General features: G+C 38.2%; 1 protein-coding gene across 1 annotated transcript; it reads left to right on the forward strand.

Annotated features, from left to right (window-relative positions):
- The first annotated feature begins 933 nt into the window (after positions 1 to 933).
- On the forward strand, positions 934 to 11,190 carry QNG1 (Q-nucleotide N-glycosylase 1). The gene is made up of 4 exons (XM_010993494.3): positions 934 to 1,784; positions 2,266 to 2,525; positions 7,671 to 7,866; positions 10,518 to 11,190. Exons 1-4 carry the CDS (start codon positions 1,448 to 1,450, stop codon positions 10,748 to 10,750), a joined length of 1,026 nt encoding a protein of 341 aa, XP_010991796.1. The 5' UTR covers positions 934 to 1,447; the 3' UTR covers positions 10,751 to 11,190.
- Positions 11,191 to 17,157: the final 5,967 nt, after the last annotated feature.

Raw genomic sequence — 17,157 nt, forward strand, 5'->3', positions numbered from 1 at the left:
AGTGACTTTTTTCTGGAAGAATAAATTCTAGTGAAGCCCTTAAAATTCCTTTTTCTTATCCAAATAAAGCAACTAGAAGGATGAAGATGTTCTGCTTCTCTAGGGTACAGTTGTCAGACTTAAAAGTTCCAAATCCTCCCCCAAATGCAATAACTAGAGATGATTTCTGATGGTTATTTTTAATAGTTGATTTTCAAAGATGTGAACGTTTTATATGATCCATGGGGGTTTAAGTCTCCGAAGGAGAAAAAAATAACACGCATCTATACAAAAATTTCACCATTAGGCGAATTTGGATCATCGCTAAATTGACTCCTAAAGCTCTCTTCATCCTGCTAGAAAGTATTTTTTAAAAGTTTGAGGCTGTAAGGTGATATTTATATCCTTTAATAACGTCGCCTCCTCAGTAGATACAGATATATAATTACAGTAGAGCCAGTGATAGAATCACTACTTGACGAGGTTGGTTGGCATTGGTGAGCTCAGCTGGTAGAAAGTGCCTTTGACTTGGAGATCTAATACCAGCCCAGACCATTGCTGGGACCAGGCACTAACCACTAAACCATTCAGCTTCTCTTGTAAAACGGGGATTAAAACTGCTGCTTTTGTCATGGCCGGAGACTAAATAAAATTCGGTATTTAAATACAATTCCAGGCACATAATGTCCATATAACAAATTAATACACTTGTTTCCTCATCCATTTCTCCAAAAGTTTCAACTAATCCTAAACCTCCAAATAGACCAAGACTTCAGCACAATAAACGACAAGTCTGCCTGGGGGACGAGGGTGTCGGGACCGCCAACCCGTGTCGCAGTCTTAGGGGTGGCCGGCCCCCCGCACCGCGACCCGCGGCCATAAAGCTCGTCGCGTCCCAGGGACCCGGATGCAGGGCGTGACCGAGGGCGCCCGGCCCAGACTTCGCCCTCCGTGGAGAGAAGGGCGGCAGCCGAGTGAGGACAACGCAGTACACCGGTTGGAGTCACCGTGACTCGGGCCACGGGGACGCACGCAGGCCCACCTACCCGAGGGAGGGTCGGAGCATGGGCAAAACCGCGGAGCCCCACGTCTCGGGCTGGGAACTCCTGGCTGGCACTCGGCCAACCCCTCAGAGCAGTTTCCGGACCTTCGGAGCCGGAAGCGGGTCTCGGGCACGCGAGTAGGCGGGGCCTCCCTCCCGGAAATGCCTGCGGCTTCAGCCCGGCGCGCGGCCCCGCGATCTGTAGTTTCCCAGCCGTGCGGGTCCGGCGGTAGAAGGGTTCGGAGCTAGTTGGCTCTCCTCGCCGCTCTGGGAGGGCGGGATCCTATTAGGGCGGCAATCCCACGGAGAGAAGGGAGGGAGAGTCGCACGGGACCCCTGGGCCTTTGTCCCGCCTAGAGAGGGAAGAGAGTTTGGCCAGCCCGCGGGCGAAAGCGTCGGTCCCCAGTCCCACAGGGGAGGGGCGGGATGGACGGGCTGCTGACCCCCAGGGAGTCCGCAAAATTCATTGCCGAAAACAGTCGGGATGTTTTCATTGACGGCGGGGGCGTGCGGAGGGTGGCCGAACTGCTGCTCGCCAAGGCCGCGGGGCCCGAGCTGCGCGTGGGGGGCTGGAAGGCCCTTCACGAGCTGAACCCCAGAGCGGCCGACGAGGCCGCGGTCAACTGGGTGTTCGTGATAGACACGCTCAACTTCTCCTTCTGGTCGGAGCATGACGAGCACAAAAGTCTGGTGGGATATCGGGGGAAGACGTACAGTGGGTACTGGTCCTTGTGCGCCGCGGTCAACAGAGCCCTGGACGAAGGTTGGTGTCCCTTCTTCCGGTCAGACCTAGCAGCTTTGAGGTTTTAGTTTACTGGGTTGTGAAATGGAATAATGTGTCGATAAGCTGAAGTTCTTCATGGCCAGTACCTCTACTTAAAAATAGAAGTCTAAGGGGAGACTGGCACCAAATCTTTATTCAGTGGGAAATGGTCCTAGTATTGATTGTCGCAGCTAAGTATAAAAGTCAGTTTTCTGAAGAACACTACTTGATGACATCTATGTAACACACTCTACCCAGCCAAAATACATCTGCTGTAGTATTACAATTGTTGGACATGGATGAACAAATACAAACGAGCAAATAGAAAATGAGGGATCTGTTTCTGATTTTTAATTATACATCCACTTCCAGTGCATACCTGGAACACTCATGTGGTTTCATATTAATTGTATGTTGTAAAATCGAGGACCTAATGAATGTAAAATTATGACGTTCCTCTGCATTTTCTTTTCTCCCTAAGGGATACCAATAACTAGTGCTTCGTACTATGCCACAGTAACCCTTGATCAGGTTCGGCATATACTTCGTTCTGACACAGATGTTCCCATGCCTTTGATAGAAGAGAGGCATCGAATTCTCAATGAAACCGGGAGAATTCTGCTTGAGAAATTTGAAGGCTCTTTTCTTAATTGTGTCAGAAAAAGTGAAAAAAGTGCACAGAAGTTAATGCACCTGGTAGTTGAAAGCTTTCCTTCTTACAGAGATGTAACTCAGTTTGAGGTGAGTTACTTCGGTTGGGCATTTTAGATTTCTTAATTATCTTCTCATAGTTAACTCTTTTACTTCCAGAACTCCTTTTGAGACCCAAAATTTTAATTTTGGAATTTGTTCCTTGTGAACAGTAACAAAATTTTTAAGTAGTGTTTCAAAGACATTACTTCTCTTAATGAGTTCTAATCAATGTAGTCCCTTTATTCTTTTGTCTTTTTCTTTTTGTCCTTTAAAATATTTCAAACCTAAAAAAAATGATGCTGTCACTTAGAGATAACGAGGTCCTTTTAATACTTCAAAATAATTTACTTCATTGGATGAAAATCAGGATATATACTAAATTCTCCCTAATAAAAAAATTTCTTGCCGACTTCTAATGTATATATACTATGTGTTTTCTTCTTCATGCACAGGCTACTTTAACAGTATTATTTCATTTATGGTACAAAAAAACTTAAATAGACATACTTTTAAAATGGTGAACATTTTGTATACTGTCCCAGTATACACCTGAATTTTGTTTTTGTATAATTCTTTTGGAATCTTATCACGGTATGATTTGAACTGTGACATAGAATTGAAAGCAACTTTAGAGAGATCATGTAATATAAATCTATTGACTAAGTTAATGAATACTTCTATCAACTCAACTTTAAAGCTATCTTTTTGTAATCACAATTCAACAGCAACTAAAATTACCGATAATATTGTTCAAATCGCTTTTTATGATTTACAGGGTGTTTGCACACACCCTCTTGTTTGATCCACAGAACAGCTCTGTAGGGCCTAAGGACAAGGAGTATTATAGTCCTGTTTGCAGACCAGGAACCAAAGTCTAGAAGAAAGAAAGGTTAGCTAGTCTAGCTTAGGTCATTTAGTCAGGTAATAGCTAGTGTTTCAATTCTACTATGAAGCGAGAGATGCCTGAGTATACATGTTAAGATTCTTTTAATTGCAAGTGACAGACACAAAACAAGAAACATCCTGAGCAAAAAGAAGAATTAGGGGTGAGTACTGGGGATAGGAACATCCAGGATCAGGGACTCAGTGCAATCAGGATTCAGTCTCTCTGCTTTCTGTGGACTCCATTTTTCTCTTACTGCAGACCAGCTTTCTCCATGAAGTAGAAAAGGCCCATGAATGTTGCATTTTATTGCTTCAGCCACCAGGGAGAGAAAGGGAAAAACTCTCACTTTCAGTTCTAAAATTCCTGGGCAAAGGCTGTTTGAACTGGCATGTATTATAACCAATTAAGTGTGGCTGCGGACAGAGGCAGTTTCTAGGAAAGAGACCGTAAGCCACTGTAGAACTTCACTCTCTTCTGACTTACCATTTTACTATTGCAAAGACATTTATCTTTGTTTTCAGAGTATGTCATTTCAAACTTGTTTTTCAGGAAAGTTGGATCAAGTTCCTTGGTCCATCATTCAAGCAATTTAAATATATTAAACAGCATGTAAAAGAAATCAAACTGCCATTCATGTGGCTAAGAATCCATGTATCCAGAATCGACATGGTTGTAGTAGAAGAGTTAAGGTGAAACTTAACATGACTTTAGGGTGGAATGAATTCAGGACACCTTGTAGTTTGTGTACTTACAAATTGTCCTGAGTCTTTGTTTTTGTGAAAGAAAGGAGTGTATTTTTTTGGTAAATTATAATATTGATTTAGGAAGCATTTGCTGAATTTCTGTTTAATTTACAACACAGTGCTTTCTTTCAATTTGCTACGTATGCTAAAAAGTTCGGTAAAAAAATTGTACCAGGATATAGATTAATTTAAGGCTGATAGATTTTAAAATGAAGATTAGTATCTGAACCACTTCCCATCAGTACTCATTTCTAAAATAATTCTTACAGAAAAATCCCCAAAATGTAACAAAAATCAAACTTAAAAATTTTAACAATTTCTTAAAGGAGTATTATTTTTTTTCTTTTTTTTCATAAGATTATCATTAGTGTTATCCAAAAGCACTATATTTCTGGAATCCCTGTGATTCCTAACATAACACTGAGCATATAGTGGGTGCTCACTTAATCCTTCAATTAGTTAATCTACAGTTATCTTTGCATATTAATTTAAAAGACATACAAATAATTAAAGCACTCTGCTTAATTCATAGCAAGTATAAAGGAATTCTAATGAACTTTTGGTGTTGCTTTAGAATTCAGAAAGTGCTAAAATCAAATATCTTTTTATCCATATTTTAAAAATTTTTAATTTCAAAAGTAAAACATTAATTATAGATTTTGAAAAGTACAGAGAAGCGGTCTCTATTCTGCCAAGAGGTAGCCACTGTTCACACAGTTTGGTCTTTTTCTCTATGTGTGTGAATGTGTATACATATGGGCTGGGGAGAATTAAGCCACATAAATTATTTGAAAGTTTAACATATTATGAACATCTGTGTCAATAAAAATTCTTTCACAGCACAATTTTTTTCCATAGAACTATTTTTATTGACTTCACAGTATTCCACTGTATGGATGTACAGTACCATAATTATTTGCCCAAATTATTTTACCACAATAATTGTGATACAGTTTTATTTTTTAATTGAATTTTACATATTTTTTTTTCAGTTTTGTGTGATAATAAGCAATACTGCACAATAGTTTAACACTCATAATTGTTTTCTTAGAATGGATTCCTAGTAATGGAATTACTGAGTCAGAGCATGGCCAGGATTTTCAGGCTTGTAATACGTAAAACAGTAACTCTTCTCCAGGAGGGTGATAGCAAAGATGCTCCAGCAGCATATGAGAGTGCCTTTTTCCTTGCTTCTTCTTAATATGGTCATGTTATTAGTTGCTGTATTTTTTAAATAGTTACAATTGTTTTTAATGTTATATGTATTTACTAAGAGTATCATTTATTTTTAGACATTATGAACAAATTAATGAAATTATAAAATTTTAATTCAGACAAATTTGAATCAGTGATTTCCTAACCTGGCTGTGCCCCAGAATCAGGGAAGCTTTAGAATTCAGACACATTTTCAAAGCACTACCCTCAAAGATTCTGATCTATGGGTAAAAGAGAAAGAGCGGTTTTTTTTTAAACTCTTCAAGTGAGTCTGATTTAGAATATACAGTAGCTATGTAAAAGTCCTAATTAATAAACTGGTGTCCTTTACTCTGACATACTGATAAATATACATGAAAAGCATGAGCTTTTTTGACATTTTAGTTAATAACATTTCATGTTACTCTTAAGCATTTGTAATTCTTGACCTTTGTAATATGTTCATGATAAATTTGTTGCAGAAAATCAACTCATGGTTATAGGGTTTTACATTGACAATTATTTTATAAAGGTACTATTTTGAAAATATTTTATTTTCAAAGCAATATTATGGAACATAAAGGGAATTGTTATTTTGGGATTTACTGGTATTTTGGTGATACCAGTTAATATTTTAGAGGTGTAGAATATTTGATTACTAAAATTATTTGAGTACATATCAGCTTAAGGAAATGTTTTATAGATGATTTTAATTTATTTTTAGATTGTTCACTAGAATTTTTTTGGTTTTTGTTTTCATTTTAAGGTATTGTAATCTAATTTTGTGATATACTAATTGACTACCATGCAAACAGTGCTCATGTTGTGACAATTTATGTTTTGTTAGATGCTGGCACTGATTTTGTTATATAAATCTGGTTCCTAGATTTTTCCAGTTTGCTCTATGAATCTTGTTAAAAATAGGAGACAGTAATCTCTATTGTAGTAAATAAACATGATGATTTTGTTTGATACAGTTTTATTTTGTAAATTAAGTTTTATATATTGCTGTTTAAGAAATAGACTTGAATTAGAAACCTACTTACCATATGTATGTCCATAAGTAAGTTCCTCTATATAGAGGAACAGTTGCCATGTTGGGAATAATCTATATTCCCAAATGATAGAGGGATATTTCTTAATGATGATTTGTTCCCCCAACACTCAATTAAATTTATAGACTTCAGAAAAATCAGCATATGTTTTTACTCTGGATAACAAGATACTAAGTTTCTTAGTGGTGGCCTTAGAAAATTTAATTTACATAGTAAAAGTAGGTCTGGATTGATTGCAAGAGGTAGGCCTTAAGGTGAGCAATATTAGATTATTTCTTATTAGGATAGAGTATCATTGGAGTTTTTTTTAATAAATAAAGGAATCTATGTTATTATCTTAAGGAATTTTTATATGGAGCCTTTCCTTAAAGAATTTAATTTCATTTTTTATTTACTTTAATTATCTACGTATTAAAATATTTTCCAAGGTGGTCAGGATGTATTTTGGGAGCCAGTGATATTGATTATTCCTATTTAGCAGACTAGCAATTATAAAAGATGATTTGAAGTTATTAGCATTGGTATTAGGACTAGAAATAGATGGTAATTATCTGTCTCTGTGTTTTTCCACAGTTCAATACTAGTGAGCATTTATAGTTTTATCAAGAATTTTTGAGTTAAATTATGACCCACTATCTTATAATGCCTGGTTAAATGTGTTTCTTCCGTGTATAAATGTAATTGGTAATTTATTTTGTTATATGGACTAACATATTGACTTGGACCATTTCCAAAAATGGTAGACTTGATAAATTCTGGCTTTTGATCAATTATGTCCTTATCTCTGAAATAAGTTAATCATATTATCTAAATGGAAACAAAAAAATGAATGTTGTAGTTCTCTTCAGAGGTGAGTTCAGGGATGATTATTTTCTTCCATATACTCTTCCAGGTTTTATACAATTAATGTGAATTAAGTTGCAATCATAAAAAATATATATGTTTTTTAATTTAATGAACTTTCTTAAGAAATACTATCTAGCCCTTAGAAATAGTAAGCAGGTGAATTATAGTGACACAGAAATATGTAATGAAGTAATACCATTGAAAAAGAACACTAAAGAGTACCATGACTACATAAATTATATTTTATGTGCTTTGAAAAATATCGGAAGTAAATTTGAAGTGATAGAGATAATTTAATATTTATTAGACTCCCTTCTTTTTTTCTGTAAAACGTCTGTAAATTCTTACTGACAGACTAAGATTATTCTACCCTTGAGAAATGTTTTCTCTGTGTGCCTTTTTTTTTTTTTTTACTGCATACATAAAGCTTTCAGATACCCAGGTAACATTTATATTCTTGACCCATCAGGGGAAAAGAATTTCTTTTTACAAACGTGCCCAAATCCTCGTGGCAGATACGTGGAGTGTATTAGAGGGAAAAGGAGACGGCTGCTTTAAGGACATCTCCAGTATCACCATGTTTGCTGACTATAGATTGCCTCAGGTTCTTGTTTACCTGGGAGCCTTGAAATACTCTGATGAACTACTGGAGAAGCTTCTCAAAGGTTTGCCAGCTTAATTAAGACATTCTTTGTTATATTATGAATTGTTGTTGAGTCTTTGTCTAGTTTCTTTCACAAAACGTCTCCTTTCCTTAGAAAAAGAAAACACTATTATTGTTAAAAGCACATATAAAGAAGAATGCAAGGATAATTAAAGTATAGCGAAAATTACTTTTTGTTGTTTACACTGTGGAATATGGATATTGTGGGAAATCACAGTATTTGGACATTATCATTTCAGAGCCTCATAATAAACTGAAACATAAATTTATGTCACGTGAAAGTGTGAACACTAAGACAGTTCAGGTTTGTATTTAAAGAATGTTAATTAATCTGAAGAGCATACTACACTGTGAAATAAAAGGTGGACTGAAGGATTGAGAGATAAGTAATATGTACTGGATTTTGAGTTGGGGACTCCAAGGTCTGCCACTGGTTTATCTTGCACAAGTCACTCACTTTTCTAGGCTTATTTGTTTACCATTATTGGATTTGATTATTGATTCTCAAGAGTAGGTGCCTTTCTATAATACATGAGTATCGATAATTATGTTTGTGGGACAAGTAGCTGTTTGTTTTTTAAACACTTCTTTGTATAAGAAAAATAATCATATTGTATAATTTTTATGTTAATTTCTCTCTTTAGGTGCAGTATTTTTACTACTTTTTTCTTTGGTTTTAAAAGAAGTAGTTTTTATGATTAAATAGTTTTCTCTTGTAAAATAGATTTCAATCACCCAGACTAAGAGAATATAAAGGTACCATTTTCCTGTGGTTGCTTCTACCAGGTTTTTATGCAGCCTTGGGCAATCCATTTTGCCCATTTCCTCATTTGAAAAATAACAAGCTGTTTTATGTCATGAAGCTCATGTCCAGGGTCATTAATTGTGGGATAGCTTTAGAAGCGACAGCATTTAGCAGTCAGGGCTTCTTTTACATACAGCCGTATTTGGCTGGTCTGGTTTTGGCCCGTGTATACAGTGCTTATTCCTTTCTCTAAACATTCTCTTGCCTGGTTTCCCTCATCCAAATTTTCTTTTTTTCAATTCAAATCCTGCACATCCATAAAGGTTTAGCTCAAATGCTACCTCTTCCACATTGCTTTTCCTGACTTCTCATGGTTTCTCTGTCTCCTTCTGCTGTATTTTTATAGCACTCAGTTGTCTCTGCTACTGTGAGAAAAACCCTGGTGAGAAGGGATCACCGAGCATTGTTGTACAGAGTTGTCTGAGTTTTCTCCTGCCATCCATTTCACCTCCAGAGGCTCTTTTCCAGATGTCCAGCTGCAGCTGTTACTGCCTCCACCATGTCCAGCTTCTGAAAGGATACTCTGCTGTCCTTAGCTAGTTTGGCATAAGAGAAACAAATTCCTTTGTCCTTTAGTTTTTTTTAAGCAAAGTTAGAATTTTTTTTTCCAGAAAGTACTTTACTAGCAAATGAGAGGAGAAACAGAAACTATAAATGTAAAGGAGCACACGTAAGTAGAAGACACCGATATTTAAAACCTATTTTAAATGAAATCTCGAACCAGGTGGCTTGACTGGATGAGGTAGAACTTCCTTAACAGGCCTCCAGTGGTACTTCTTCCAGACTTGAGGATAATGCACATGTATTCCTTCTCTTCTCTCCGGATATCTCCAGGGCACCCCTTGGAAGATCTTCCCAGATTCCTGTGCATTTTATTTTTAACCCTTCTCTTCACCAAAGACCTACTTTTTTTTTTTAGTCAATTATAAAAACTGACAATGCAGTTTGGCTGCATTAGATTCCTCAGTGTGATTCTATGGCTGACTATTAGGCCTAGTATGTTGGCCATGTTACCTTCCCTGGCTCTAATCTGTGTTTGTCCTCTCAAATGGTTCATTCTTTTTCTGTTTCAAAGTCCATGTCCTGTCCCATACTGTAAGTTGTTGTATTAGTTACTTTATTAGTTTCCTAAGCTGACATAACTAATTACCACAAACTTGATGACTTAAAACAGCAGACATTTATTCTCTCACATCTCTGGAGGCTAGAAGTCTGAAATCAAGGTGTCGGCAGGGCCATACTTTCTCTGAAAGATCTTGAGAAGAATCCTGCCTTGCCTCTTCCTGGCTTCTGGTGGCTGCCAGCCACCCTTAGCCTTCTTCAGCTTGTAGCTGCATCACTCCAATCATGACTTTCTTCCCTGTGTGTCTCCTCTGTCTCGCTGTATCCTCTCCTTTTTGTTTAATGAGGACAACAGTCATGGTATTGAAAACCCACCCTAATCCAGTGTGACCTCATCTTAACTTTATTACATCTGCAAAGACTCCATTTACAAATAAAGCCACATTCATAGGCACCAGGACTTCGGACTTAAATGTATTTTTGGTGGGCAAAGGGCCACAGTTCAACATGATGGCTTTTGTTGCTGTGTAACAAATTACGCTAAAATTTAATTACTTTAAACAACAAACATTTGTTATCTCATAGTTTCTTTGGGTCAGGAATCTGTGTGCTAGTTAACTGAGTGCCTCTGACTCATAGTGGTAGTCAAGCTATCAGCGGGGACAGTCGTCTCATCCAATGGCTCTACCTGGATGGGTATTGAATATAGTTCCCTGCACTATACAGTAGGACCTTGTTGTTCATCTAGATTATTGTGTTTCTTGCTCTGTTTTTTCCCGTTGCAGGAGAAATGCTTTCATATGGGAGTAGGCAAGAGGTGGAAATCAGAGGGTGTTCACTTTGGTGTGTTGAGCTGATCCGTGATTGTCTTCTGGAGCTTATTGAAGAAAAGGGTGAAAAATCTAGTGACGAGATCAATTCCATTCTTCTGGATTATTACTTATGGGACTATGCCCGTGACCACAGGAACGGTATGAAAGGAATTCCGTTTCATCGCACACGTTGCATATACTATTGACCCACAGTGTAAACTGATCCAAAGAAAACTTGCATTTTTTATCACATAGTTATATGTACAGTTTTGCTTTGATATTAAGAGGGTACATGACAGAAATAATGAAGGAAATTTAATGCTTTCTTTGAATCTCAGATTTCTTAAAATTAATCATATCTTATAATGTGATTAAACTTCAGTGATAATTCATTCAATTGGTATCTTTTTTCAAAGTGTAGTAATTTTCTGTGTACCTTAATTATTTGATAAGAGAGACAGAATGGGATCTTTGCTACATGGATGCTGCTGCTTTTATAAAAATCAGTCTTGACAAATTTTCAAAAACTTCTTATTGGTAAATACAGTGGATTTCGTACATAATGATTTTCAGTTTAGAATATCTATTTTTTTTTTCAGAGTAACTATATTGGAATTGAATAAAGAATTTAAAAATTTTTCTTAAACCTGGAATGGATTCTTTCATTAAAATAGAATTTACCACGTATAATTTTAAAAGGTTTACAGTGAGTTTAATTATTTACTTTATGTTGCAGAACTTTCATTACCTCTCAGGCACTCATTTCCCACCTGTACCGCGACCTTCTAGCATAATGTTGATTTTTGTTAGTTAACTACCTATGAATTTGTGTGAATCAGAAAAAGCTGTCCTTTCTCCAAGTCCTTACTGCCATCTGCTGGAAAGTTTTTGTAATAACTTTACACGTTACAATGACTGGAAATGTGAATGGGGACCCCTGGAGTCTTGTAGTGCACAGCTTGCGCCACCAGAAGTAGTGGTCCTGTGTCTAGCCCTCCCCTGTGTGACTCAGGGGAAGGTGATCTTGTCCCCGGGTCCAGAGGTAGACCTGAGTGAATTTGAATGGTTTCTTATTTGTGATTATCCCATTCTCTGCCTGTGATTGCTTTAGTAATGGATATATAATCTAGTTTTGGCCAGTGGCAGTGTAAGGGAAGTATGCAGGGAGGCTTATGGGAAAAGGTTTCTTCACTTTTAAAGGGACAGAGGAGAAGGTCCATCTTCTTACTCTGAGCAGTGCTCTGTCTAAACACAATACCTGAAGCTGTAGTAGCCACTGTGTGGGGCCAGAGCCCATCTTACCTACAACCTTCGTTCCTGAGCTAATGAGCACATCACATTATGATTGCCATCATTTTGAATTAGTTTTCTGTAATTTGTAGAAAGTATCATAGCTAATGGTTTCCAATTTAACCCGCTTTTATAAGGCTCCAGGAAGCGAAAGTCAAATGATTACCCAGACCTCAGGCCTCACCCGACCCCTCTTCCTGCCGCCCTTCCTGCTCCTCTCCCTCTCTTGCCCACCCCTGTGCCCTTTCTCCTCCTTCCTCTCTTTTCCCTCTTCCCTCTCTTCCTACCTCTCCCTCTCCCATTCTCTCCCCTACCTCTCCCAGCCTCAGCCAGCTCTGGGCTTCCTGCTTTCCTCATTTACTGCTCCATTGTGTAAAGCACAGGGAAGGCAGTTCCAGGCTGTATGGTGCTCTTTGATGTCCAAAACCCAGCTGTCTTTTCTCTTGTGCCACTAAGCATAGCCTGAACTCATCACCGAAGATGTCTGTGTTCTAATCTAGGCAGCAAGGTTGAAGAAGCAATGAAGTGAAGCATGCAAGGTTGACAGGAAGGGTCTAGCAGCTACCACGTGCGTTTTTGCTTTCATTTCACTGACTAGAACTTGGTCACATGACCACAACTAACTGCCTGGGTGGCCAGGAAAGTAGTCTCTATTCTGGGCATTGGGTACCAGCTAAACTATTCAGGGAGTGTGGATGGATATTGGGAAATGGCAAGTTTTCATCGCCATGCATGGGTTTTATAGTTTTTATACCTGATATAGTCTAAGAATTTAAGTTAAATAACATTTCACCTGATGGTTTTAACAGCCATTGATGCTCCTCTTCCAGGAGCATCCCTATTATTTCATTAGGGATTACAAATGTTTTAATTCTAGTATTCTTAGTTGTGTGGGTTTTGCGCAGAGATAACTTCTCTCTTGTTGAATTTCGGGGTAGACTGGGGAACATAATGAACTTGGAGCCAGCTCCTGAAGTTCCAGAAGATAAGAATGTAGAAAGAGGATCTAGAAAGGTTTTTGGTTGTGTTGATTTATTCTGCATGCTGATCTCCTAAAGACGATCGATGAAAATGTGCCCAGCTCCTGGAGCCCCCGATCATAGCCCTTCATTCAGGGAAGTCCTTTATTTCTGTCGCTAAACCAGCTCCCTAGCAGAGATTAAACACTAGTTCTGACTCCTTGGTGACTCAGTTTCCTTTAATAGCTTTTACTTTGTGACAGGCTCAAAAAACCATTTTGCCTTTTTAAGAAATTTAACATATTTCATTAATTCTTCAGGACTGCCTCCATCTATGGACTCAAGTAATTTAGCTGTGGTACCATGTCAGTGTTCTCCAGGTAAACAGGTTGGGTTAATTACTTGCTGCAGCATAGGGTGTCTCAGTAAGAGGATGACTTGAGGGAGGGTCTAAGGAAGCAGATTCTCTCTGGATTGGATGCTGTCGGAAAACAGGGGCAATTCTACCTTTGGTTGTCTCAATAAATCTTACCTGCTAGGAGGGCAGGCTGGAGCAAGGGAGCTGAAATTGGTAAAAAAGCAGCAGTCACTCATTTTAGCCAAGATAGCAGGATGTACTGTGTGTGTGGCACAGAGGCCTAGACAAAGTTATCAAGTGGCCTTATTTTGTCTCACTTCACTAAGGTCCCTGAGTAACCTTGTCTGAGATTACATTCAACAGGAGAGTAACATAGCATAGCTGGGAGTGCCCGGCCCGCTTTTGTCAGGGGCTGCTTTTGTTCATCTCTCAATCTTTAATTTCCCCCTGATTATCTGGCACTGAAAAAGTCAATAGATTTCATTCAGGTCAATTCAGAAATCAATCAATGTATTCCTTCACTGTTTCTCTCCCCTGAAGCTGAATTGGCAATGGCTTAATAATCCAGTTGAGGAGAGACAGGTTTAATGAGCCATAGTATCTGACTTGAGGCAACTACATCTTCCTTTTCCTTATAACTCTATGACCCAACTGTCTCACAGTGTGTTTACATCACTTTTTTCCTTCTTTTTTTACTTAGGTTTACTTATTTTTTTTTTAAGAAAAAAAATTTATTTCAAATAGATTCGGTGTTATGCATGCTATAACAAAAGCTGGTTATAGCAGACAGTGTCATTTCAAACCTTGCATTGATATATAAATTAGACATTATTGGGAATGATTAATTTCTGGTAAAATGTAGATTCATTCCAACATTATGCCGCACCATTCACCGTAGAAGCCATCAAAATATCGTGGCCAGTACAATCAACAATGGAAACATGTCTGAGTAATTTGAACTTTCCTTTGGTCCCTGGAATGTCCGTAGGAAACTCATTGGGTGTATTACTTCCACAGGATCTATAACATTCTGGCCAAGGACAACTTGGGTCATCAGGTTTCTAAACCTTAGCATTAACATAGCCAAGTTTGTAACATTGCTTTCTAGTTCACTTTTGAAGCTGACAGTGTGAACTCCAGAAATAGCTTTTGCAGTCATAGATTTCCCATGAGCTACGTGACCAGTTGTACCTATGTTAATTGTGGCTTGTCTGCTGATAACCTGCTGTGAAAGTGGTGTTAACTTGGTAACATCTAAAGTATAGGATCTTGCCGAGAAAGATGTGGCTGCCTTAAAATCACATCAACCTCACCACCACCACCCCACCCCCATCTTGCCTGGAGAGAAAGGAAGCCGATTCTTTATCCTCAGCCCTTTGGTAGATGTTATTGCCAAAGACAAAACCTGAACAAGTAAGGAAATTGATGTTATTCAGTTAATTGCAATAAGAGCACCCCAGATCCAAAGACTAGAGTTCCTTGGCAGGGGGGTGTTGAGAAGTAGACAAGTTACATGTGGGGGGATTTATGGGTGGGGTTTTGCAGTCAGGAGACATCTCAGTTCACTGAACAGGAAATGTTTATCTTTGTGTCTAGCTAGTTTCAGGCAGACAGATAGTTCTAATATTAGCTAATCATTCACAAGACAAAGAATGAGGAATTGGAGAGTCTGTGTCTGGTCTTGTCAGCAGGTTTAGGCGAAAGAGGGAAGATCTGTGTTTGGCTTTGTCACAGTCACAGGTCAACAAGGGAGACATGAGAAAGAGTCGACACTTAGTCTTATCTAAGTCACATAGAGAGGGTGGTCCTTTGGGGTATACCATTTCCCAGAACATAGAAGGGTGGGGAATTTCAGAAAACAGAAGGTTGGAGGGATTTCTTAATGTCATTTCTTAATTATGTTCCAAAATTACAGAGCTCAGATAAAGTTCAGTATGGTCACCATCAACCCCTTCTCATGCTCGTGCATTGGTTGGCAACAAAATAGGCTGCCAGGATCTAGGCAGCATTTTTATCTGTTCATTCATTTTATTTGCTCCCCAAACCATGGGAAGTAATGTCCCTGAAAATAAAGAAGTCCAGAATTGTGAGTCCTCCACAGTGTAAAATGTCCCAAGTAAAGATCCAAGGGTCTGGGCTGCCCTAAGGGGAATCAATGTATGCTCACTGCCTTGGTTTTGTCATCAACTTTTGGACAAGTCAGTTAAAATCTCTATGCCTTTTAAATTTACATATGAAATAGGGTAATCTAAGCCTGATTTTCTCGTTTTGGTTCCAATATTCTTTTTGTATCATTTTGTAAAATATATGCATGTCTCAAATCATTTATTTATAGGATGAGATAGGATGACATTGTGATAGTTAATTTTATGTATCAGCTTGGTGCCCAGTTGTTTGGTCAAACACCAGTTTAGATGTAGCTGTGAGGATATTTTTAAGGTGTGATTAACATTTATAGTCAATAGACTTGAGTAAAGTAGTTACACTCTGTAACGTGGGGGCTTCAACCCATCTGTTGAAGGCCTTAAGAGCAAAGACAAGTTTTCCAGAAAAAGAAACAACTCTGATTAAAGACTGAAACAGAGAGACTCTGCTTGACTTTCCCACTTGCTGCCCTACCCTGCAGATTTTAGACTCAAGACTATAATATAACATCAGCTCTTACCTGAATTTCCAACTTGCTAGCCAGCCCTACAGATTTTGGACTTACAATCTCCCACAATCACATGAGCCAATTCCTTAAAATAAATCTCTCTTTCTCTCTCTCTAGGCGGATGAATGGATGGATGGATGGAAAGATAGACAGATATAGATTATAAGTCTATAGATAGAAATATATCTATAGGTAGGTCTCTGCATTCTATTGGTTTTGTTTGTCTGGAGAACCCGAATACAGGTATGAATAAATAATATGGCAAAATAACTTTTGTCTAACTCAAGGATATCAGATATAAAGTAAAAAATTAATAAATGTATAATGGGACTAAATAACTTGTAAGGTTCCCTCAGGTATAAAATTTGCTGACCAAACAATTGAAAGCTTGGGGAACTTATTACTGTGGCAGTCATCTAAGTTTCTCTTTTTCCCATGCACTACATTCCATTTTTTTCCTTTTCCTTTCTGTTTTAATTTCTCGCATTGGGTTAAGGATATTTTAGTTTTAAATGAAAGAAACCAGATGGAAACTAGCTTAATGAAAAAGGAAATGTAATGATAAAAAAAAAAAAAAGATAAATCCAGGGAAAGAGCTGATCTTAGCAATGCCCAGTTATATTCCACGGATTAAAATGCACAGAGATCACACTTTGTATTTCTTTTTGCCCTATTGGAAGGGATGACTCTAGTAGCTAGTGATTACAGGCAAGAGTGCCAGTCTTTGCCAATAGCCCATGCAAAAATCTGCCACTTGGCTGTTGTGCCTGGCTTGAGTCCCAGGTCCCCAGCCAGGGGGCCTCGGGCAAGGGCCAAGTGATTGGCTGGCTTACCAGGTGGAGCAGTGGCAGTTCTTGAATAAATTGAGTTGTTCTGTTTATAGAAAGGAAAAGAGATTGTAAGCAGCCAAAACAACCTTGTCTCCTACATCTTTATATGATCAGAATTCTTCAGTAAGTGGGGGGCATATCAAGTTGGGAACTGCTGAAGAAGAACTAGGAAAGGGGTAAATCTGTATTCTGAGTTGGTCTAAGGAAAGAACTAATCCAGTTTCCTGTCTGGAGGTGGGAAAAAACCTAATAATGCTCTCCCTTCCTTCACTATTTCTATTTCAACATTCTCAGGATAGACTAAGGATTGGCTGGCATATGAATTAATCAGTATTCTTTGTTTGCTGGAATGGAATTCAATTATTAAGACTCAATAACTTTGATGAAGTGTGAATTAAAACGAAAAGAAAAAGGTCACAGACTTTGGTTGATAATAATGTGCCCATGTTGTTTCATCAGTTGTACCAAATATGCCACACTGATGAGTGATGTTGAGGGTAGGGGAGTATATATGTGTGGGTGG

This window comes from Camelus dromedarius, chromosome 10 (assembly GCF_036321535.1).
Source record: "Camelus dromedarius isolate mCamDro1 chromosome 10, mCamDro1.pat, whole genome shotgun sequence".
In the NCBI taxonomy this organism is placed as follows: Eukaryota; Metazoa; Chordata; class Mammalia; order Artiodactyla; family Camelidae; genus Camelus; species Camelus dromedarius.